Raw genomic sequence first — 24,821 nt, forward strand, 5'->3', positions numbered from 1 at the left:
GGGGCGAGGGAGGGCGCATGAGGTCCGAACACCCGAGCACTGCGCTCCGCTCACTGCATCAGCTCGCCTTGGCTCCCGTCACCTGGCAGTTCTTCCCAACTACCTTAACTCCCGGCCCTGTAGACTATACATTTCATCTCCTGCCAGCTCTTCAACAAGACACATTCAGAAAGAAACCGGACAGGCTTTTTGGCACATTTCAGGGTACTTCGAGGAGCGCTGACAGCTGCTGGGAACGGCGTTCCCCGGCCGGTCAGTGCACGAGGCGGTCCGCTCCGCCGACGCAGCGAGCACGGGGTCTGGAGGAAAAGGAGGCCCGGCCACCCCGACCCCTTACAGATAATTGGACGTAACGAAGGGGTGATCTCCCCGCACGCGGCTCATGTGAATCATGGCTCGGTCGTATGCCACCTGCACAGACTTGCGGATGCTGGTTTTTCGTCCTTCCATCATCTTTAACTTGTCCACTGTGTCGTCCACGCCAAGGGGATAGACTTTGTCACGTGGAAGCCACTGCCTGCAAGAGAAAGGAGAGTGCAAAGCCCCGTCACCGCGGGCATCGAGAGGGGAAACGGGGAAACAGGGCAAGAAGGAAACACCTGGAGGCCTCTTGCCCTTGCAACGCTACTCCTGAGCTCTCTGCAGGAGGCTGACTGCTCCAGTGTGCCTGGCTCTCATACCTGCTGCCACAGGCCAAGGAGTTTGTCCCAAGAGTTTCCAAGACATGGCCAAGTACTCCAGCTCCTCAAGCATTCCCCACATGTCTCAGCAGTGATTACTCACTAGTTGTCATCTCCTTCCCAGGAGCGGCTATGTTCCTGTGATCTCTTTGTTGACAATTAACACCCCACAACGATGCTACAAATACTTAAACGCCTGCATTTGACATGGAAGAACCACCTGCAGCCAAAATGTCTTCCTGCACAGTTTTATCTCTCCTTAGAGTCCTTACTCAAGGCTTTCCATGTTCCTTGGAGCTCCAGGGGAAACTTGGAAATGCCTGTGTTCCACAGAGAAGCAAACACAGGGACTTCCATGGTGGAAAGTAAGTTTTTATCCCCGAGAAAGCTCTGCCTTGTTCCAAGAGGTTGTAAGCATCAGGGTTTGGGTGACTACAACTATCTGAGTATCATCCAGAAACAGGCAGCTTCCAGTAGAGACGTTCCAAGCCCAAGTTGACCCCAACCAACTGATGACTTAAATGGTAAATGCCTTTTCTATAGCAACTTTTTATTGTGCAGCCATCAGCCCAGGTTAACTAGCACACTCAGAAACATGTCATCTTCCCTAACAAAGTCCAGCCCCTAGGAGTTAAATCTCAGCCACTACTAGCACAGTTCAACACCATCTCCCAACCAGCCAAACACGGGCAACCCAGGGCAGCTCAGCTTAGCCTCACCACGAAGACAAGGGGCCAATCTCAATCTTTGTCACCCTTCTGCAGCATCACTGAAGTCAGCAGAATTTGCCTCTGGCACTAAGAGGGGTTTTTAGGACTTTCCTGAGGTGCCTTGGCATCCCACAAACCACAAACAAGGCTCTAAGTGGCCACTTAAGAGTAAACATCCACCAGAGCTTGTCTTCAACAAGAGCAGGGCAAAGCCAAGGAAATGCTGATTTTTATTGGGAAGGTGGTTTGAATGACAAGTTTGGATTTAGATTTTTCAAAACTGACGACTACAGCAACAGGAAGCATGGCACCGCCATTGATTTTCAGCTAAAAATCATTAGTGCCTCTTTGAAGAACGTGCCCTGTATCAAGTGGTTCTGGTTATCAGGGGCAGTGAAACAATGCAGTGTACTAATAAAAAACCTCGGGAGTGTGTCTCTTGGCACCTCTTTTCCCCAGAGGACACAAACATACTCATCATCAAGTGATGCAGATGTGGCCCCCTTCTCAGTTTCCCAAGAGAGCACGTTTTTCCTTTGCCTGTGTTGCACCTTGCTTCCATCTCTTTCAACAGCATAAAACACCGCAGCAGCCCCAAAATACAGCGGGAAACGCTCCCCCTCGCTGCTTTAGCCCGCTGTGTGTCTGGCTCTGCTCCCTCCCCACGAAGCCCCTTCCCTCCAGCCACGACAGCCTCCGGGCCACGCTCGCCTCCTTCCTCCAGCCCCTCGCCCTTCCCTGCTCCTATGGGAGATGCTCTCTCTGCCAGGGCTGCCTGGCTCCAACCTCACTCAAGCCCCTTCCAGGGATGCCGGCAAAGACCTTCCCTGGAAGAATAAGGAAGAGAAGGGCTCTCAAAGTACCATGAGGATCCTTTTTAAGCTCTTGGTATCTTATTTCATAGAGGCAGCAGCAGAAGAGGCAAGCCCATTCTCTCCTCCGTTCCCATGTGCACGCCAACCGCCCAGCATCCGCTTTTTCCGCAGTATAAACTCTCTGGATCTGTATTGCCTCCTGGGTGACAATTTATTTGCTTGGTTCGTGTTCCCATGTGGCATTTGTTGGTTAAATAATCCAGTGGGTTCAGTGTGCGGCTGCCTGCCTCATTACAGGGACTCACCTCTTCCAGCATAATGCTCCAATTTTACAAGTTTCCCATTGTTTCACACACGGATTTCAAAGCCTTACTGCTCATTTTTAAGGCACTTCACTGGTTTGTGGCTTATTATATCTGGCTGCATTATTGTTACCATGTGAGCCTGGTCAGCCACTTGATACTAAAATCAGCAGATTCAGTCTGTCTGAGACAGAATGGTAAAAGACCTTGAGATATTTCACTGGCCCTGAACCAGGTGCTTACACCTACATTTTCCATCTTAAACAAATATCTTGATCTGAAAACTGCAGGTACTCAGCACCTCCGAAAAATCAGGCAAGTCTAAATATGGAATAAACCCAGCAAAATGTTACCCTGGAGATTTTTGGCAAATCTTTTGTGCAGCAGTGGAACTGGCTGCTCAGTCTGCTGGTGTTTTGAAGTCAAACGTTCTCTCTAATTTGCTGCAGATTTTGACTACTAAATTGGCTCTTCATGTACCTCAGTATTTTTGTGGTGATGTGACCCCTGGGTGAAGGATGCTGGGCTGTTCACCATGGAAGCGGAGCAGTCAGAAGGTGTCAAGCTCTTGGGCCAGGGAAAAGCAGGCTGGCTTCCTCATTTAGACTCTTCTTGACTGCTGCATATTTAAATTATCCAATTTACATGTAATATCATTATCATCATAATCCCTGTATGCTCCCATATACCAAAGATTATGTTAAATCTTCCCTCTCTGCCACAGCCCTCACCACAGGCCCCCGCCTGTCTGCACACACTCACCAGGTTCTCTTGTTGTCAAAGAAAAGGACAAGGAAGAGCTTTTCTCCTGCCTCTGTCTGCCTCTGCTCCCCCAACTTCAACACATCCATGGGTGGGACTGGGATGGGGACTCCATTGTGGAGCAAACCCTCGCGCGGCATCTTGGGATCGATTATCTAGTGACACAGGGAAAGGATATTTAAGCACGAAACCCTTCAAGTACTGCAGAGAATGCATTTTTTTTTTCTGTTCTTACAGTCTATCCAAGCTAGACAGTCAAAATCTACTTTGGATGGGTAAGCAAAATTGCTTGCTCTGTCTCAGAGGCAATTTTTAAAGAATTTTCCTGTCCTCAAGGCTTCCCCTATGGAAGGGAAGCCAGTCAGTCCAAAGGCCAAGCACCGTATCTTAAAAAAGGGAAAGGACATAAGTACGCCGTTCTGTGTAGATGTAGATGCATTTACGCTAATTGCCAATTTACTACAAACTCAGTATTGTGTTCAGCAAAGCATTTCCTTCCCTCACTCCTAACTGGTACCATAAATGTAACACCATTGCTGTACTCCGCAGGCATAACGCAATTTCACAACAGCTCCATTCTGGCGCAATTCAGTTGACTTCAGCGGCATTGCTCAGATTTACGCCGCTATCAGATCAGAATCAGGCCCAATATTTGGACAGAGTCGACAGGCAGTGCCAGCTTTATCAGGCTGGAGGAACACAGCCTATCGTCCTTTTGGAGAGAAGTGACAACAGATGCATCAATTCTCCCCATATGAAGCAGAAATGTCAGCGTCCAACATTCGTGCTACGTGATCGCAGGAGAACGAAGCAGCGAAGGGCGGACGCAGTACTCGCTCTAGTCTTTGCCTCCTGATCTTGGCTCCTAAGGGCTTGAAAAAGGAGCCTGGCTTTGACACTGGCCAGCTGTAGGAACTTTTCCACCACAACAGATTGCTATAAAAGTGCTTTTCTGGGGGGAAATCTCAGTGTTTAAAGCCATGCTAAAGCACAGTTTAACTTTGGCTGTAGCCACACGAATATCTCAAAATGCTTTGGCCGGCCAACATGGCTAGCAGATCTGGAGCTGTTCTCTCCTCTGGGCTCCCACTTAGAGTAGGAGCATGGATGAGGGTCGCTCTGTTAGAATCTGCCCTTTCTGACAGCATCAGAACTGTGCTCAGCCACGGCCAGGCATACATGCTGTGTCAGCTTACGGATGGTTTCACAGCTCTGCTGCTCGGATGTAGAGACCTGTGTAATTTCCCTGATGCCTACGCTTGCTTTCACGCCCTACAACTTCTCAGCCGTCACAAGCGCTGTCTGTCTTAGCAATCCCAACCATAAAGGTACTTAAGGGGATGGCTGCAGCCATGCAGAAATTACATGGAGCAGAGATGGCAGGAAGAGCCACGTCTCAAGGGATACATTTAAAAGTAGCAGAAACAACAAAACGTGGTCAGCCTATCTCATGTTCTTACCTATATACTTACTTCAGCAATCTGGTGGTAACTTAACAAGCACTTAAAAGCCCGCAGTGCTACTGGCACTTCCTAGCGATAGCTGCGTGTCATGTCTTGCTTTGGAAGCGAGTATGGTGCTCACTGAAGCCAGGTTTATGGATTTCACATTAATAGTCAAATATCCAAAGTCAGATAAATATTAAGGAAATATCGTTCAAAGGACTAGGTGCGAACACGTGCATATATTCTCGTATTTAAATCAAACATATGGTTATTGAAGGGCATATATACATCACAAGGCCAGTTGGGCACCTATGTACGGAGTTGTACTCACTATACAGGAAAATGTGGGGGCAGTTAGACACCAGTGGAACCTGGTGCCTGCCTTTATAAAATGTAGGTCTTCTCATGCCAACAGTACTGATTACTTTCCCCATACCTGCAGAGTGAACAGGAGAGGAGAGGAAAGATCTCCTCCTATTCCTGGCACCGAGAGACCAATGTTTTATGAATCCTCTGCAATGCTCTGAAACAATGAGCACAGGGAAAATTAACTGTGCAAAGGGGAAAGGAAAAAAAAAAGCACATATTGCATGACTTGGGGAAGTTTCTCCTTTTCTGTCTGGTTACACTGCACACTAGCACTGTGTTCTGGGCTACCTGCGCTGCGGGTACAGGCTGCGAGGGAGCAACGGGGTACTTACCAAGGCAGGGTAGGAGGGATAGCCACGGCACTTGGCCCACACAAGCTCCAAGGGCTCCAGCTCAGCCTGACTCTCGAAGGACATCAGGAGCGTCCTGCCTAAGGGACAGAAGGACACATGGCTTAGGAGGGCAATTACGAGCAAGGGGGTTATGACAACACAAGAAACCACACCGTCACCTAACCCAGGCACGATGGCCTGCATGGTCTCAGTAGCAATCAGCTAAAACAGATGAACTGTGGTACTTAAAACAGACCGACAATATTTCTGTTCTGATTTTTTAACCTATTTGCTTCTGCAGCAAGCAGAAAACTGGAACTTCACCTTTTTTTCATGACAATCCTATTGTCTAGCTATTTGTCACACAAGAGTATACACTTCATCATTACTGTGTGCACATATGCATAATTCCAAACCATTTCTCTTAATCAAGAGCTAGAGCAAAATGGAAAGCCACTTATTGTTCGTACCCATATGCACTGGGTATCCAAACCAGAGGTGATAAGACACACATCTCATCTGCAGTAAGTTTATGATAAAATTTAACATGCAGTGAGATCCAGCCCTGTCACGGTGAATGTCCAGCCTTCTTTACGCTCCGCCAGTACAGTGTTCTGCGTTAAGATAAAGTCGCAGTCTCCTAAATCATGGGTCTAAATCTATGCATGTATGTAGCTTCAGTATGGAAATATTAATCAAATCCAGCTCTGGAGTGAATAGCTGCTATATCACTGAAATCAAATGGGTATACAAGAGAGAAAGTTGGTCCATTAGGCTCCACCAAGCCAAATCCATCCTCAGTGGAACTGATGAAGCTGTATCTGAGATTAATTTGGACCACTGTTCAGAGAGCATTGTTTTATTCCTCCTAAGTACAAATATCTAGACTATTCTGATGCCACATATTTTGGGGCTATTTGATCTCTGCAGGAAATGCCTGGTTCTAGTTGACAGAAGTTGACATCAATTTTTTCAAACTTAAGTCAGAAGTATTGCAAAAGATCCATTCAAAACATCAATAACTAATCTGCCAGCTCCTGGTCCTGGAAAAGGAGTAATCTTCATTAATGTGAATTTTACAGCAAGTAGTGCTTGCTCTCAGGGTGAATGGTCAATACAGTGGCTTTACCAGAAGTCAAACTGAACCTAGAAAAGGCTGAATGCAACCCAAACGAGCACACTGCCAAGACGGACCTGATGTGCTTCTCCACTATTGCATTCCAAATGTATTCTTCCATTAATGAAATGATGTTTTAAACCACAGAATTGTCCCACTGATTCTAATTCTCCCGGTATCAGCCCTGCTCTGTAAGCTTATCTCCAAAGCAGATTGCTGAGCATGCGGGGTCCAGGATAATAACGGTTCCCAGGGAGACAGGAGCCAGCGCACGGGAGCTGCACAGAAGGGCACAGGCGCACCAGGGAGTCAAAGCTGAATTCTGATTTCAGCATAAACCTGCAATAACTCTATTATTGACACACTGTAAGAAAGACAAGAATCTGGCCACGTGAGCGCTGGAAGATCAGTGTAGCGCCTTGGGTAGCATTAGAGGAGTGTCACTTAATTTTACTGATGTATAGCACAGTCTGCCAAAGACGACTTTGTTACAAAGACCTTGAAAGCAATGATGGCAATACAGAAGGGAACAGCTATGAAGCCATCTCCGGAGAGACCCCTCTTATAATTATGATTTACTGTTTGTACTGCAGTGTCATTAAAGAGAACTAGTCCCAAACCAGGAGAAGACAGTGCCAGGGACATTACACACACCAGACCTACAGAAAGCATCCATCCGAGGAGAACACAGGGCACAGGCAATCAGTAAAAGTGAAAGCAGGAAAACCTTTTATGCAATAACCTGAATTCGTAACAAAGCAGGTGATAATGCACAGGCAGGTCAGCAGTCTGGTGTTATAATCCGGATAGTTCACGCAGGACCGGTTCCTGGCGCGCATCGAGACCTGCTCCCCCTGGTTCAGATAGATGTCAGCCCTGTGGTGCAGTGGGACGGGAGCAGGGTGTTCCCAAAAGCGGGGCTGCTCTGCAGCCGTTCTCACCTGAGCTGCTGTAACCGGAGTCTCCATTCACACCTTCCAAGAAGGGCACCCGAGAAAGAGCTGGCTTCCCTCGACTTCGCTTGGGAGGCATCAAACCACTGTTCGAAAGATATGGAAGAGTAGGTGTTAGGAGAAAACAGATTAACCTTGAAAATAAAGGCAAGTAAATGGATTCCACAGCTCTGTTTAAAGTACTGGAAAATTACTGTACTGGTGTATCATGGACATGAAAGGAACACTGAATACTTCAACAAAACATCATCAATACCTCTCTTCTGGTGCAAGTACACTGGACATCATCCCAGCTTTGCCAACAGCAATGAAAGGGGCCTAACAGAAACCCAGCTATGAACATGAGGAAGACGCCCAACAAAGCCTGGAGAGCTGATGCAGGGATGCTTGGAGCTTGCGTGAGCTCACCCAGTTGTGCAGAGACTTCAGAGACGATAGAGCAACCCTCCAACACGGCTCCAATATATCTGCAATTGGACTCCATGTCCTGAACATCCCTTCACCTCATTACTACAAACATTTCAGAAAATGGATTATCTCCACCTCATGCAATCATATTTTTTCACTTACTGTAATTATTTTTTTTTCTTTTATACTTTTCTAATAAGCAACCCATTCTGAGTAAATTTGGTCCTCAAAAAGAAAGAGTGGAGAAAGAGCAGTAAACAGAGCTGTTCCTAAACAGAGTAATTGTACAAGTTATCCATGAGACATCAGCTTGTTTTTAATTCCTTGTTTTGTGGGTGTCACATAGCTCTAATGTAATTTTTGCTATGTGAATTGCTTGCAATTATTGTAATAAGCACTTACATTGGACTTTTCATCTTCAAAGTACTACACAAACATCAACAAGTCCCCACGCTCCCCTGTGAATTCAGAGTTGTCTCCCTCACTTACAGATGGGGAAACAGAAGCAAATATGGTGGGGCCACAAGGCCAAGGCAAGGTTTGAAGGTGACTTTCTGGCTCCTGTCCTGTTCTGAGAGCATCCTCACCCCATGAAGGATTCCTGCATGACTCAAGGGCCCTCATTTAAATGACACTACAACTGTGCATAAATCCAGTTCTCTCCTTTTTGTTCCCTTTGATGCAGCTCCTCGCCTTATGGTAGTTCATTGCAGTAGCTTCTTGTGAGATCTGCACGGGGTCACGGCAGTATCCGGCTTACAGAAGAGGCGATGACTGAGTTGACAATCTGGGTACATAGCCCAGAGAAGAGGGGAGAGATGAAGGTGGGTGGGTGTCCCATCTTGGAGAAGAGCTGGAGGTCCTATGCCTCCAAGGGACTCAGCATGTGCTAAGAGATAATTTACTGGGGCACTACGTGCTTCCCTCAGGCTGCCCAGAATCTGACTGTGGAGGTGGGATCACTCTGCTGCCAGGAAAAGCCCTTGCACCAAAATTGCTCCTCCAAACCCAGGGCCTTGTCCCTTGTCATGGGCACAAAAGCCTTTGCGAACAGATTTATAACAGAAACACTAATCAAGCCTTAGCTAAAACTGCAAAATTGTACATCTCTTGACAGCTAACATTTAGGATCACTCTGCATAGCAGAGTGAAGTTTTTATTTAAAAAATGCTCCTGGCATTCAACCCTGCTGCAGAATAATTTGTTAAGTAGCTAATAGTTTTAAACTGTAGCTTCAGTCCTGAGAACGGGTGTGCACGGGGAGTTCTACAATTTGCAGTGCCCAACTGACACTGCAAGGTTGAGGTCTTACAGGACTAACTGAGCACAGGCATTGGGAGGAAGCATAAAATGTCTGAACCTATTTCTCTAGGGATGGGTCATCACCCTCGGGGTCATCAAAGACAAGCAGAGGGCAATGACATGTTCAAGGCACTGAAAATAATACTAAGAATAACAAATAAGAAAGTCTCGCTTCTGCCTGTCTTGGATGATCTTAGCCATCAAGGTCAAATGTTCTCAGCCTGCCACTCACAACTCACACAAACATGATTCTGGCGTAACACAGGTTTTACCGTGCCGTGAAAGGGCTGTGAAATGACTTGAGGCAGCATTAGGAGGGCTGGAAAAGACCAGAAAATGGTCTTACGGTACCCATGTATGCCTACTACATCTGACCAAAAAGATGACAGATGTTTGCTTTAAGTCTGTTCAGTCCTGTCTGAAGCGCCCAGTTCTGCTTTTAAACCTCTGAGAGGAAGAAAGCAGCAATTCAGTAGGTGGTAAAAGTTCAGCTTCACCTGCAGTGCTGAAATGGACATTTGAGTTCAAGGCTTTTCTAGCTTTAGCTCTCAAGAACTTCAAGAAGGTATGCATCAGCAGAGAGGATGTGTATGTATTGAGGAACACAAGTGTAACATACCCATTTGCTTGAAAAAATCAAGCACTGCTTTTGGGACCTATAGCTTAAGAGGTCAGAACGGAACCTGAGGAGCTTTTTCTCTTTATGGTCAACACACAAAATAAGTAACAGTTTGGGCTGGCTTTTAAACAAAGAAGTCAAGCGATAAAACCAGGCAGATTAATCCAGAGAGATGGTTTTCTGGGGAACAGCTTTGCAAGGGGCACTTACCTGCAGGCTTCAAACACCAGTCCACCACCCAGGCCAGAGCTGCACTCGGAGTCAGAGCCGCTTTCTACGTGTTTGGCGAAGCCGTTAGTCACTCCTGCCGAGGAGACAAATGGGAATCAGCCCAAAAAAGCAGCAACACACAGAGATGCTACCCAGACGGAGGTAGGGTCGCTGTCCCATGACTGCCAGCCACAAAGACGCCGAGTACTTCAACCAGAGAGGGAAATTCTGCACCCAGTTCCCCAGACTCAACTGCCACCAAAAGGTGACTAATAAAAGGGATTTCTAGCCCCGCCACATTAAAAATTAGGCTGTCTCTGAAGAAGCAAGTGCTGGAGAAGTGCCCAGGGATGGTATAGGAGAGCTCCACGCAGCATCCAGCTCGCTGGGCAAGCCCAGAGGCCAGGAAATGAACCACTTGCTCATCTGGCTTCAAATGTCCTTTGGAAAAGACGCAGAGGTTTCACGCTGCCTGCCAGGGACTTCTCCCTGCCTCACCCTGGGCCTGGCCGCCGGGCTGGTCCTTGCCCACAGGAGCAGGTGTATAAAACCACAGCTTATTCGGTTATGGGTTCTTTGCTGAGAGAAAACTGCTCTAGGAAAAACTCATTCCTTCAATTTCTGGAAATGAGATTTTCCAGTGGACAGAGCAGACACGGAGGAAGCAAATTCCCCCTGGGTAGAAGGTGGCTCCCCATCACCTTCCTCTCCAGCCGGTACAAATGTCACTGTAGCTGTAAGTGGAATATTTCGTTTCTTTGCCCCAGAGGCTGACAGCGCTGGAAATCTTCCCTTCACTGCCAGGTTTCCTGCTCTGCGCACCGGAGGGATACCTACACAGAGAGCTGGGATCGCCTCCGAGCTTAGCCAAGATCCCACAACCAGGGCAGGGGTGGACAGGGAATGACCCCTGAGAGCATCCCCAAGCCCAGAGCAGGCGCAAGAAGCCAGATGACCACGGCCTTCCCCCATCCAGGGACCCATCGCCCCCAGGCTCCCCGTGGGCTCATAAAAAGCCCGTCAGCCGTACAAAGGGCAAATTCATGCCAAGGCCACTATTGTTTTTCCAGCTATAAATACAGAATGGCCACAAGGAGCACACTTCTGGGGAACACCTTGTTCTGACAACCCCGATCACGCTGACCTGCTCCTGCAGTAACCCAGATTCGGCACACCAGGCACTCCCTCCAGTTCGGAGAAATCAATTGTGTTTGAAACCGCGGAAGGAGCTGAATCACAAAAGCAGTGCTGCAACTCATAGGAAAAAGCCAGCAGTGCTGCTTCAGCAGAGGAAAAATGTCACTGCCTAGTTACCAGTGATTTTCCAGTATCCTGCCTTTATTTTCCCTTTTTTAATTTCAGCCTCTCATTCTGACCTGTATCCATTGTGGACAACTCCTCTCTGCTTTAATTACTGGCAGATGATGATGGTGAGTGCCTTAAACCTTTGGAGAAGCCATTTGTGTTTCCTTTAACCTGTCCTGCTAAGTCAATCCCCACATTCAATTGCTTTCCTCCCACTCTCAATTCCCTAGCAACCTCCTGACAGCCAAATAACTTTGAGGTATCAGCTAAGTCAAGCCTTACAGATGGGAACTGTCCCGCGATGGCCGTTAACACAAAATTAAAAAGAAATCGCATTGCTGTCACTCAGATGTTCCTTTTCACCTTGTGTCTTTCCAAATTTCCCCTCAGCTGCTCATTCGCATTTGCAGATCTAATTTGAAAAGGAACTTGCTCAGTATCCCCATTGATTTTATTTAAACCCCAGAACTGAGGGTAGAGCTGATGTAAAAGCAATGTTTAACATCTCATCTTACATGGGTGCTGCGGTACTGGTCCACTGCACACTTCCAACCAAACACACCATTTCTGCAACAGGAAACTCCCCCTCCGAAGAGCGGCCGAGCCAGCGCAAACCCTTTCACGAGGGCAGGAATGCCAACACTTCTCAGCCCTTACTGGGGAGCCTGGAGTCTCCAGCCAGGCCATTCAACAGCTCTGCAAGCAGCTGGGCATGTTGGTTGGCTTGCCCTACAAAAAATGGCAAACTCTCTCCTACAGTAGCTCTGCTGACTGGTAAAGGGAAGAATTACTCGTGACCTCCCTGGGCTTCCTCTCGGTACCTTTAAATGTCTAAAATGGAGGTGTCTAAAGCTGAACTCAGTTACCAGAAACTCCACGTAGAGTCAGCGGAGAAGAGAGGTGCAACTCATTACGGACATGTCTTCTCTGCCTTATTTTAGAAATCTCTGGAAGAGTTGAAGCTTTTGTCAGGCATGTCTGGTTATGGGACTATGTCTCCCCCAAGCATAAACTGAGTTTCAGGTGAGTAGTTTGCATGCAGACGTCTTTACTCGGCCCCAGGATTCCCACTCCCTCAGCCCCATCTCACAGTTTCCAAGGGTACAGTAGGAAGAGAAATCCCAAGGAATTACCTCTCTGTCCCGCCTGCCTGGGCGACTTCTCGCCATCGCTCTCGCTGCAGGTCCTGCTCTGCGGCCGCTTCCGAGCTTGTCGCTCCCCGTCAGGGCGGGAGGGCGAAAGCTGCCCGCTCTGCCCGTGGTCCTCCCCATTCTCCAGGGAGCAGTCCAGGCCTCTTTGCAGCTTCACCCCGTTCTTAGCTTTTTTAAAAAGGACAGATGTCCGTCGGCCCACACCACTGAAGGGGGGGCTGGCAGGGGTGTCTGCAGGCGGCAAGGCCAGTCCGTTCAGGCCGTTGTCACTGAGCAGGCGCTGGAAGGCTTGGCTCTCCCGCTGCAGCGCCTTCTTGTCGAAGAGTTCCCTGTCCGACATCACCCTCTTCTGCAGCTGACTCAAGGACTTGCTTTCACTGATGGGTTTGAGTGTTGGAGGGTCCTGCAGAGAGTCCAGCTCTGAGAGGGAGGGTGCAGGTCCTGTGGGCTCCAGGGTGGGAGGGTGCGGGGGCTTGGCATCATCTGCTAAAGGAATAAAGAATCTGCTTGAACATTTTAGAAAGAGTGACTGCCAAAACTACCAGCAGCCATTCCCATCTTCCACTAGGACCACAGACAGAAGCAACAGCGGGCCTCGATTGCTGACATGCACTAGGAGAGCCAGAGCTAAAATCCTGCTGCAACCTCTCACCTTTCTCCCCTTCCTCATCCCCTTCCCTTGATGTTTTATCCAGCCCCTCCTCCTGCGGCACAGGCTCCCCGTTGGGCATGGTCTTGTTCTGCTGCTGGGCCAGCTTCTGCCGAATGGAGTTGATCTCCCGTCTCAGGAGCCGGATGCGTCGCGTCCGGGCGCCGCTGGACCGCATGGTGCTCACCATGTCTAGCTTCTCCAGCAGCTCCTTCAGCTGGGCCTCCAAGGAGAGGTGAGCCCGGTTCTCCGGGAGGAGGATGTTATCCACTGCATCAAAAGAAAGCGTAACAGTGAAGGGAAGGAGAACAGCTTCTTGAAGAGGTGAACTCCACTCCTGCACTTGGGACCACTGCCATGCCTCGTTCCCACTGCTGCTGTTCATGAACCAACTGCTTTAGTTTGGGGATTTAGGAATTGTTAACCCTGGAGCTTGAACTTTCTTCCTTTGGGTAAAGAGCAGCTGATTTAACTTGCACTGCCCTCCAGTCCCCGTTACTGCCCCAGGGGCAACAGTAAAAGAACATGTCTGCACCCACACAAGACAGCTCACAGTCCAGGTTCTTGGCAGAAACCTATTTCTTTGCCATGCTAAACGACAAAATCAGACCACAAACAAAACTGGCCAAAACATAACATGCTTGCCAATCCTCTGGCTCTGCTGAAGGGCTGGCATCCGCCGGAGCAGGGCAGGCAGCTGAAGGCTGTGTTATCGTACACCTACACAAATTTCGTAACAGACTGTCCGTCTGCGTCCAAGAGAGCTGCAACGCTTAGGAAACGGACCGCAGACTGCAAGCTCTGCGTGCTGGACAGCAGCAGTATTCTGTACTAAGTTTAGCCAAGTTATTCAAGCAATGCTTTGGAGCTGCATCTCAAGACAGCTGTGGGAGTGGATGTGGTCATGTTGTGAACGGAAAGTTTCGGCTAGGACTGCTTGGGTTCCAGTACCTTAGCCTCACGCCACCCCCTCCCAGCCTCAGAGCTCCATCTAACCCAGTTGCTCTATACCTTGCCAATTTACAATGAAATATATGAGCTCTTCTCAGAGCAAAAATTCCTAGATCCACCTTTGTATGTTCTTCAAAATACGAAGTTTATACTACAGCCATGGCACAAATCAAACAGCATGGGCAGTCGCAAGGCTCTTCTGAGGCAGATGTGCACTAGGAGAGCTGGAGCTAAGCTGCACCTAGCTCTGAGTGCCCGGCTCACCTGAAATCCTGCTCTTTGAGGCTATGAAGAACTTAGGCATATGCTTAAGTAAATAGACGGATAGGAAATTTCTTGTATGCCAAGTGACAGCTACGATTTTCCCACAGGCTGAGTGACATGCTCAGAACAAAGAACACAGTTATGATCTACCTGAAAAAATAAAGGTTAATAAACACTCACCATCCTCCCAAGAAAAGCGGTAAAAGTCCTCGGTTTTGGGTGACTCGGGCAGGTGAATCCCCACATCAGTGTCAAAGCCGATGTTTTCAGCCTGCCGCCGTGCATGACGCAATATCGCTCCTCCGAGGTCTCTGAGCCGGACAGCTGCTCGGTGGAAAATCGTGTCTTTAGCATTATACCTCATGCAGTTGGTAACTATAAGGTTAAAGTCTTCCTCAAACTCATCCAATGTTCGGTACAGATGGGACTCCAGCTTCCGCCTCATGGTGGAAAAATCCATTGGGTTGGAAATGAATTCCAGGTAATCTGGAACCTAAACATATAAAACCTGTACAATTACAAAAACCATTTACTAGCCAACTAGAGCGCATCCATCATAAGCACTCTGAATGCCCTTTCCACCGGCAAGGGGCAGCGCCAGCAGTTCATTTCTGTGTCACCCAGTCAAGGCAGACACATCCTGGCTCTGCAAAACATTACTTGTCTGAGACGTGCTGAAGCTTCCAGAAAACAATACCCTTTTTTGGCCTGGAAGGATACCCACTTTGTGAGTCCTCTTTGAGATATTCTTTAGTCCACCATCAGCATGGGACAAGGTGGTTTGTGCTTCCAGGGTTATGACAGCACATGAGCTTCTGCCCAGCAACACCTCATGTACAACCCATCAGACACCCCTAGGAAAGAGACTTGCCTCATTCAGATTAACAGGCTCGGCAAAGATCTGGGCAGCATCCTTCTCCTGCAGCAGGTCCAGAGTTGTGCGCAGAAGTACATTGAACGGGGTCAGCTGTAGCTCCATAGCAGCCTGCTGAACCTTGACCTGGGAACGGGAAAACAGCGATGAGCACAGTTATCGAGGACCGGGTATCTGAGTGGTGCCTCCCTCCGGTTTCTCCTGAATCATCACCCCAGCTCTACTCAGTGGCGGAAGCCTCAAGTCATCATACCACCAGCCCTGCAGAATCACTGCTGAGGAATTCCTGGCAAACACCCTGTCCCCTCCATGTGCAGGATGCACATTAGCAGACAGCACTTTGCAGAGTCTGACTGCACGGTGCAATCCTTTTGTACGGGGAACTCCTGTTCATCCAATCTCATAAAGCCAAAACAAGAGAAAACCCCATAAAATTAAAAGATAATACAACTAAAAATGAAAACAGGAAGAAGCTTTTCATGCCTGGTAAATTATCCTGTAGAACTCCCTACCTCAAGATATTATTATGCCAATTAGCAACATTATACAAAAGTTAAAAGTATGTAGGTGTTTACATGAACAACAACATCCACAATTAGACTGGAGAGCACAAGCAAAGTTTAAGATATAAGCTCTCACACTTCAAGGCAGAAGCCAAACAACAACAGTGGTTAGATGTTTGCAAATTCCTAATACAGCTTCTTATATCCTTTATGAAGTCTCTAATACTGTCTGATTTCAAGCAAACAAGTTGTAGCACCGGTTTGATCTCTTACACTGAAACTCCTATTCAAAGGAGACTGGAACAGGATAAAGGTATTTCTTTCTCCTTTAACGTTTTAATTTCTTTGATCTTATAATCCCTCATTATGTCATTAAATCAACCACTTCAGTAGCAAAGGAAAGCAAGACTGTTTACATAAAGCCAACTGTATTTGATGTGCTCAGCAACAAGACAGCATCAGTAAGAGAATGACTGAAGACGGACATAAAGACTGCACTCTTCCCCCAAAACAGGAAAGAACCTGAAGAAAGCCTGAGGACTCCGGAGAATCCTTCTCCACTCAGCTAAAAGCTGGGCTGGGACAGAGCTCCAACAAGATACTCTTAGCCTTTTATAAAGCACACCATAGTTTTAACAAGCTTTTATGGATTTAGCCAACTGTGATAGGGATATATCAAGATATTAAAAGCAAACAAACAAAGCCCAAGAGTGATTTTTTTTTTTTTTTGATCCTCCTACCTAAAATATGTCCACACAGCAAGCAGGACTGAGCCACTGCTGTAAATCAGGGATAATGTAGCAAATGAACCAGTGCTGGCATCAAAAAGACTCCAGAAAAGCTGTGGGCAGTTTCTGACCACAAAAAAAAATAGCGTGCAGAGGGGCTGTGATCACAGAGGATGCTGCTTTCCCTCTGCCTGGCTCCCTGCAGACAGCCTGAGCGCCTCGCAGCAGCGAGAGCACCCAGGCAGCGCCTGAGGCCACGCGTGCAGGCTCACTGTGCGCAGGGCGAGCCTTTCATGAAGCTGTCCTTGAAGATACTTGTGCCAGAGAGCACAGCTGTGGCTGCACCGTCCAACCAGGTACGGCAAGCAAAGACCCTCAACAGGCAAAGCTGGCAAGCACGGGAAGTAACGGTGCAGCTTTGGAGAACTGCACACAGGTCAAAGAGGAAATCAGTAAATGGTCTCTGTCTTAAAACTGCATCTTCTCAAAAATGTATGTAGAGGGCAAAACACGGGAACTTTTAGCTTTCGAAATGCAGAGCAGAATTGTGATTTAGACCTCTTCTCTGGAGTAGGTGTTACCAAACTCCTGAAATAAACAGTAAAGGAGATCAAACTTCTACTCTGCAAAACACCCGGTCCATGCCCAGAAATGGGGCAGAAGGGTGCTGTAGGTCAGGAATCAAATCCGTTAGCTATGCAAATACATTTTCCCAGCACTCTGCAGCTCCCAGCTCTCCCAGCAGCGGTCCTGAGGGCAGAGGCTGAGCAGCACAAGCGAGTGACTGACACAGGGAGAGATGGCTGCTCTGCACATCCCAAAGGCAGACTCTGTGAAAAGAGGAAAAGGCTCAAGAAAAGCTGTCGTGTTCCTCCTCTGCCTCCTGCAGCACAAGGTGCTTGCACGGGACTGAAGCTAAGTGCAGCAGCAACTTGACAGCCAAAACCACCTACCTGCTCCCGTTTGAGTTTTTCCCTCTTACGGATCAGCTCGATGAGCAGCCGTGCCCGCTCCAAGTCATGCCGCAGTTTTTGCCAGTACTTCAGCTCTTCCTTCACTGCACTGGTCTTCTCATCCTGCTCCTTCTGTAAGACAGAACAGTGGGGTGAGATGAAACACACAACTGGCTTCCTGCATTTCCTCCTCTTTCTAAGCATCCCCTATGAATTGCTCTCGTAGTCTTCCTCCTGCCTACTTGTCTCTTGTTCAGACTACGTCCCCTCCTTCCTACAGCATTTAGCTGTCTAACAAACACAACATCAGCCTTTCTGGATTTTATGTTATCAGTGAAGTTAGGCCTAAATCATACTGTAGCTACGCTCTGGGAACACGCTTCAATGCATGCTCATGTACACCCTCCCTCCTTTTATACCCAAGTTCATTACAGAGGCTGGAAATTCTTTCTGTTGGCTGCTGTGCATCGAAGAGGCAGCCCAAAGCATTTACAGTATAAAGGCAAGGCGAGCAAAAGCATGGGAGAAAAGAGCTATTATTATCCTTTTCGTAACCAATAAGCAATAGAGCCACGGAAAGAGATTCGCTAAAACACCAAGGAACAGCCGACACTGGGAGATGAGCTCACACCTTCCAAGACAGAGTTCAGTGGCTTCGCCACACAATCATCCTTCCTCTCCTAAATCTGTAGCTTTTCGAATGGTTTTGAGGATACAGCCGAAGTGCATATACTTTCACACGATTGCCAAGAGAGGACAATTGCTTCACAAGCTCTGGATGGTTTATATTTATAGCGCGTTTGTTTTTAAGAACTTTCTTACGGTAAATTGTCAACTTAACACACCAAGGAAATGCTGCACTTCCCCAAGCTCCACACTGATGAGTGGGAAATATTTTTTTTATTAATCACTCAGAGCAGCCTTCATACAAAACAAAAGCCTGTAAATTCCTCCAGCTACAGTAAAAATATACGTGCACAACGTGCACAATGCCTACTGACAGGCTGTGTTAGAGGGTAGGGTCCAACTGCTTTATTACTTCACCAACTACTTCTCATGCCAAACACAGTGCTGTTTAACAGCATCGAGGTCGAGTGACTCTGGATGCCAGCTCAGAGGAGGAAGCAAAGGAGTCCAGAGCTGATGATTATGTTTAAACTTCCATATGAATGTGCATGGGAGGGTCGGAAATTCAAGCAGCAGGAAGAATGACCCAAACTGGAATTTGGCCAGGACTCTGGAGCTAACACCTATTTTCTTGAGGAGGGGATCTTTAATCACTCGTGAGGAACGTGGTTTTATGATTCATCTGGGAGATCAGTCCACCAAGGGCCCATCGCACCCTTGCACAATCCTGGGTCTCCTGACTCAGGGGAAAAACTCTTACCTGCTGGCTCATCAACACCAATTCTAGTGGCATGATGGATATCCCACTGATACACTACCTCAGCTCTGCAGGCACGAGCATAGCAAGAGGAGACCAAAAGACTTAAATCAGGTCACCCTCTGATCCTTTCACCCTCACTCCCCTTCCCAGCCATGCATGAAGCGCATATCCCCCCGGAATGCAAGCCCTCCATGCTCCCATGCGGGTTCAGCTGGGGACCAGTACCTGCTCCGCGTTCCTCTGGGACTGGAGGTGCGAGTGCAGGCGCCGGATCAGGGGCACCCCGTTCCTCGCCTGCCGCTTCAGCAGCCAGTAGTTGTGGAGCCTCTGCATGAACTGGTTCTTCCTCTGGAGGGAGAGGCCGCTGCAGATTTTGTTCAGCCTAAGGGAAGCAAAGAGGTGTCATGGAGCCAGCTGCAAAGCACCCGTGACTCTGCAGACCCTGGTGATCCCATCAGGCTTCCCAACAAAGCTTTGTGGTGTTGTGCCAATGCGCGCTCAGAACTACACGTGCAACTGGTACAATCCGGGATCTCCCCACCGCAAAGACGTACGTGCCTGCTTTTCAGAGTAGAGCCCTATTTCAGTAGCAGCGCGGCTGGAGGTTCTCAGCAAGCACTTGCCACAGCACCGTCAAAGCACGCAATCATCCATTCCGCTCCCAGCCTTAATTTCAAAACTACTTTCAGCATCAAGAACTTTCCTGGGAGTCGTTTAAGTCTGATGTTATTAAGCTGAAGCCTGGGACACTAGCGTGACAGGAGTCCAAGAATAATACAGCACCTATTTTAACCTTTTCAAACCGTTTGTTAGACTATACATGGTGCCTTATCAGCAGTTTTCCAAAGCTTATCTGTTAAAATACTGGCAACACATTACCACACTTCCTCAGGCACCAAACGAAAATTCAGCACTACCTAGTTCTGCATGAGAGAGAGCAGGGAGAAAAAAAATACACAGCCAAATTCAGAGCTGCTTGCAACACTGAGAGGTTTGACATGGTCTGCAATAAAAGGAGCAATTAAGAAACTATGAAATGAGGAGATTAAAAAAAAAATAATAGCAGGATGACCTCTATCTGCCTGCCAACTTGAAGTATTTTAAAAACACCTTCACAGCCATCTATGTAAATCCGGATGCTCGATGGGTGTTTGCTGTTAGGTACCACCACGGATTCTGCGTTACGCGACAGTTTGGGACGGTTGTTCAGCAAATCAGGGAAACCACAGCGTGCCAGCGACACTCCCATGGAAGAACACTGGTCAGGATGATTCTGCAGAGCCCGCTTTGAACACGGTTATTGCTAGGTCTTGACTGGAGACAGCGCTGCCAAGGTCAACAACAAGAGGGACCGAGTCCTCAAAACAGACCCTGTCCAGCTCCAGCTGTCCAGTTCCTTCCCTAAACCCGCACCGCTCACCTGTAAGAGGGGATCTGCGTGACTGTCACCATGGGCACAGACGAACGCCCATTGGTCACATCACCAGGCTCCTTTTTGATCTTCTGCTTCAATTTCACTTGGTTCTTTTTGAGAGACCCTTTGGGAGGGCCAGAATTGGCTTCCTCCTCTCCCTCCTCCTTCACAGTGTCCTCCTGCCCCTCACCGCCAGCAGCTGGAGACCCTTTTTTCACCATCCCAGGCGGGGAGTGACTCTCACAATAGGCAGTCTTGCGCACGGTGAATGTCGTGCCGTTGATGCTGGTCTCCCTCATGGGTTCGATCTTCATGAAGAGACCAGCCCGCTGGGCACAGGTGACGTGGAAGGCAGTGTAACAGTTCACCTTGTGGCACTGGATAGCAGCTCCCATGCCCTTCTGTTTGCAGATATAGCACGTGAGCTTCCACCGAGCCGGGGGGATGTTATTTATCCCTTCAATGGGCTCCAGGAACACGGTGTTTGCAAAGCAGACCTCTGGGATCCAGATGGCACAAACCACGTGAGCCCAGCGGCCATCGCTGGTCTGCTTGAAGGCTCCACCTTTGTTCGGGCAAAGGACACAATCCACAGGGCGAGAAGGGGACTGTAAGCAGCAGCGGCAAAGCCACTGCCCCTCGGGGATATAGGGCACGCCGTAACACTCCTGGTGCACGGCCAGATTGCAGATATCACAGAACAGGATGACGTTGCTGTTGTGACACTCATCGTCCATGCAGACACAGCAGAAGGCATCCTCGTCGATGAGGGACTGCTGAGCCCCGTTGTTGCGGCTCTCAAGGTACGACTCCTTTTCCAACCGGTCCACCAGCAGCTCAAAAGTGTCAGCAGAAACTGTCCCATAACCATCGTCCCTTCTCTTCTCGTTGACCATTTCCAGCCACGCCAGATCCTCCTCATCCATGTCATACTCCACCTCTACATCGAGGTCCTCGGGAGGCTTTTCAATGTACCGGTAGTAGGCGGCAGGGAGAGGAGGGGCCTCTGGCTGGCTGAAGGAGTCCACCACGCGGAAGTTGGGCTGGGGTAAGTGTAAAGATGTCCCTGGTGCATGTTTGGAGCAGGACTCCTTCTTCTTGCCTTTGGAAGGTGTTTTCTTAGATTTGGAAGGGAAAAGGGGCTGCTCGCTGTTTTCCTTGTTGCTGTTGCACTCTGTGATGTCCTGGGCAGTCAGCTCGTCCTCCGTGATGATTTTTAAGGGATCATAGATGCTGATGCGATGAAGCCGCCCATCGATGTCTACTTCCACAATCCGCTGGGCCTGAGCATACGTCAGGGTCTCCCGAGTTGGTGAGCACTTGAGGCTGTAGGGCGAGGGAGAACGCCTGCCCTCCAAGTTCTGCCGGGACCTCCTCCGAGGCTTCCTCATCGCTGCGGTCCCGAGCCCCTGCAACAAAACAGGACAGAGGACAGCGTAAGCCAAGGAGAGGAGCAAGGAGCAGCACAGATTCAAAAACGCACTCAGCGTTGCAATACAGGAACATTTCTACTAGAGACTCCAGCAATTTCAGGCTTGCTGAGGCCTCTTCGCCTTCTTACATACAAGCAGGTAATGGATATAGCAACCATTTCTTGCAACGTGTATCACAGCACCCTCCAACCTTCTCTGTTTGCATGCCAGGAGATGTATATATCCCCATGCCACCGGATGAGAAAAGCTGAAATATATTTTACAGCATAGCATCCAAACACTCTGCTGTGCATTCACCTCAGCAAACCATTCAGATCCCCCAAAATTCAAACAGCACTCATCACATCTGCTTGCACCATTCACATACTAAGTTCACATAAGCCAAGGAGTTCTCCTCTCTTCTTTTGCCTGTGGCTTTTCTTTTATATCCCCAATAGCACACAAAATGTGCTGCATGTTTTCCAGACGGAAAGGAAAGCACTGTTCCTGCCCTCTGAAAGCAGTTCCCAATTTTTTTTTGTCACTGAGCTCCATATGAGAAAACTAGCAGTGCTCCTCCAGCCCAGGAGGGAGCTCCTCCAAGTTTCCCACCTCAGAGCTGCCACCACCACTTCTTCCTTTCCCACATCGCGGATACAATAAAGCCCGTAATGAAAAATCATCCTCCAGCTTTGCTTTCCCTTCTCTCACAGACGTAGCTGTTCCTTACACCGCTCTCCAGTGTGCACTGACTGGACCATGTCCTTCCCAACCATGCAAAATGGGTCACAAAAGCCCAAACAGAAGCAGAGGATGAACTGAGCAACGCAGCGGGTGCTAGATGTGCATCCCTTCTGCTCCTCGGTGGGATCCGTGAGGAAGCAAAGGGGACTGAGCACAGGAACGAGCAGCATGGATCCAGATGGACTTACTAGTTTTGGCTCAGCGTTAGCCCCTCTGGAGCCACAATCTGTGTTCAGGCTCCTGAGCCGATTCTGCATGGAGAGTCCATGGGGACACGAGCAGGAAAGCAGCAAGACAGCTTCTGGACCGTTACCAGTAACCATGCAATGGCATTTACTCAGAGCCTTAACGAAAAGCCCAAGCCAGCTCTGCCCTCACAAACTGCTAATCAGCAACCCAGATAATTATTTGAGAGTCGGCTCCTGACATTAAGGAGGTGCCCATCAAGGGGGAGTGGAGCAGAAGCCTGGAGCCGGCAAGATGATCTGGGGGAGGACGGAGACGCGGCGGCAGGAGCCCGGCGATCTCAGGGCAAGGGAGGGAGGCAGCGGAGAGGGAAAGCGGAGAGAAAGCCAAGTGAGTAATGCAAGAGAAGGGCAGCGTCAGGGATGGGAACATGAGTTATGGGAAAAAATGGGCTGAGGCTGAAACAAACCAGAGAGAAGACAAAGAAAAGCAAACGTAACATCTCCCTGCGAAGATAAGTCAGCCCAGAGCTTATCAGTTGCTATGCAGAGGCCTGAACCAGCACCTCACCCTTATTTAGAACAATCCACACTTTCAGCCCCTTTCTGTGGGACCCGCAGACAAGAAAACACACTACAGACCCATCATTTGTACTTAGCCTTTGCATTATTTCTGCTCTGTGAAGGATACAGCTCCACAAACTCACAATCCTGTGAGTCAGAGCAAGCAGCACCTCGCAGGACCAGGACCTACAAGAAGTTGTGAGCTTATTCCAGAAAGCTGTAACAAATTCCAGGAGCGACACGTTTCTCTTCAAAGTGCTGGCTCTGTGAACCACGAGACCAAGCCATGATACAACATGTGTCCTGAGAAAAACAGGCTTTGGGAAAAGTTTCCAAACTCTCCTTTGCATCCGCAGAAATAAGCTGCAGGTGCCAGTTTCAGTACGCACACCCACAAGGATGAAGCCTGCAGGTGCAATTTAATTCCAGGTGACAGTTTCCACCTGCAAATAGAGGTACCATGGATTTCAGGACCTTTGCCTTAAAACTCTAATCAGCCACTTGATCAGCAGACTGCAGACGCCCAACTGCACTTGTCCCAGCCGAGCTCCTACTCAAACAGTAGGAAAAAAGAATTTTAAAGTAAGGGTATAAAAGCAACTTGATCATCAAATTAAAAACCTAGAAAATCCTGCTGACAAACAGCTCTCTTACAATTCAGGCGGGTTATGAGCAAAGAAGATATTGGAGGCAAAGAGATATATGGGCAAAAAGATATTGGAGGATAAAGTAATTAGCATGAGCTGACCACACTGATATTTAATATTGTGGTCAGGAAAAACCAAGGCATTAGCTGACTGGTGGGAGTGCTGAGGGACGAGCACATTTCAGCAAAACAAGCACCTCAAGGAAGGGTTAGTTCACCTGCTGACGGGAAAAGCAAGGGTACGGCGTTCCCGTTGCTTTAGTGAAACAATCAGTATATTGTCTAGAGAAATTACCCGAAGTGGGCTTTCTACCACAGCAACCGACTGCCATAAAACAACCCATTTGTAAAACACACAATTACTTAGCGCTACGCAGAAGCATCTAAAACGGCACGGAAATTGCTGCTAGCGAGAGCTGAGTGCCTGGGATAAGACATGCACCTGGATATTAGGAGAGACACAGCTCCCCACCTCCAAAATACCTTGAAAGCAGCAATGACATGAACCCAGACAGACTGAGATGAACACTGTGACCTCATCTGCAACAACAGAAACTTCTAAGCAGCAATCTAGGAATGTTTTGATCTTTTTGGCATACTTGAAAACACCTCCCAGCCATGGATAAAAAAGAATCCCTCTGCAAACAGCACCCGTGCACGCTGAAATGCTAAACAGACGGCTTCGGTGGGGTTAAATGCTATTTCAGCCCATGTTGTTTCTGTCCCACCATGGACAAAGGCTGCTGATGCGAAAGCAGAAATTCACACAGTCATCCTCTCGCCGTCGCCACAGCGTGCTCAAGGCTTTCCAAAAACCTCCCATCATCCATTTCCGCTGGGTATCGCGCCAGGAGCAGGGGGTGAGATTCCTAGAGAGCACAACTGAGCAAACAGCGTGGATACAACGTGCAAAGCCACCGGGGATGAACTTATTTCTACGCTGGGATACGTTCGGGAATGGTTCAGTTCTCCCGAGCAGCAGCTTTCACACCTGTGGGCCAGAGGTGCAAAAGGCGACGAAGAACAAGCCCATCATCAGGAGACCTAAAATTACTACAAAGGGGTTG

The 24,821-nt window shown here is 48.5% G+C and overlaps 1 protein-coding gene across 2 annotated transcripts; it reads right to left on the bottom strand.

Moving 5' to 3' along the window:
• Positions 1–270: 270 nt before the first annotated feature.
• On the bottom strand, positions 271–21,605 carry BRPF3 (bromodomain and PHD finger containing 3). 2 transcript variants are annotated; one of them, XM_009490774.2, is made up of 12 exons: positions 20,210–21,605; positions 19,015–19,171; positions 17,403–17,534; positions 15,216–15,344; positions 14,525–14,837; positions 13,133–13,399; positions 12,463–12,963; positions 10,025–10,118; positions 7,474–7,571; positions 5,416–5,513; positions 3,270–3,424; positions 271–517 (listed from the first exon to the last, which is right to left on the bottom strand). In XM_009490774.2, the coding sequence occupies exons 1-12, from the start codon at positions 21,592–21,594 to the stop codon at positions 334–336; spliced, it is 3,513 nt and encodes a 1,170-aa protein (XP_009489049.1). In that variant the 5' UTR covers positions 21,595–21,605; the 3' UTR covers positions 271–333. The 2 variants fall into 2 exon arrangements, with proteins under 2 accessions (XP_009489049.1, XP_075578376.1); XM_075722261.1 differs by lacking the exons at positions 271–517; positions 3,270–3,424 and adding an exon at positions 5,204–5,237.
• Positions 21,606–24,821: the final 3,216 nt, after the last annotated feature.

Source organism: Pelecanus crispus, chromosome 17, assembly GCF_030463565.1.
Source record: "Pelecanus crispus isolate bPelCri1 chromosome 17, bPelCri1.pri, whole genome shotgun sequence".
Lineage (NCBI taxonomy): Eukaryota > Metazoa > Chordata > Aves > Pelecaniformes > Pelecanidae > Pelecanus > Pelecanus crispus.

Coding starts and splice junctions, on each gene's coding strand:
- BRPF3 (XM_009490774.2), bottom strand. CDS start 21,594: ATGAGGAAGCCTCGGAGGAGGTCCCGGCAGAACTTGGAGGGCAGGCGT. Junction 19,172..20,209: donor ACGCAGATCCCCTCTTACAG/GTGAGCGGTGCG, acceptor TGCTTCCCTTAG/GCTGAACAAAATCTGCAGCG. Junction 7,572..10,024: donor CTGGTGTTTGAAGCCTGCAG/GTAAGTGCCCCT, acceptor TCTTTCGAACAG/TGGTTTGATGCCTCCCAAGC.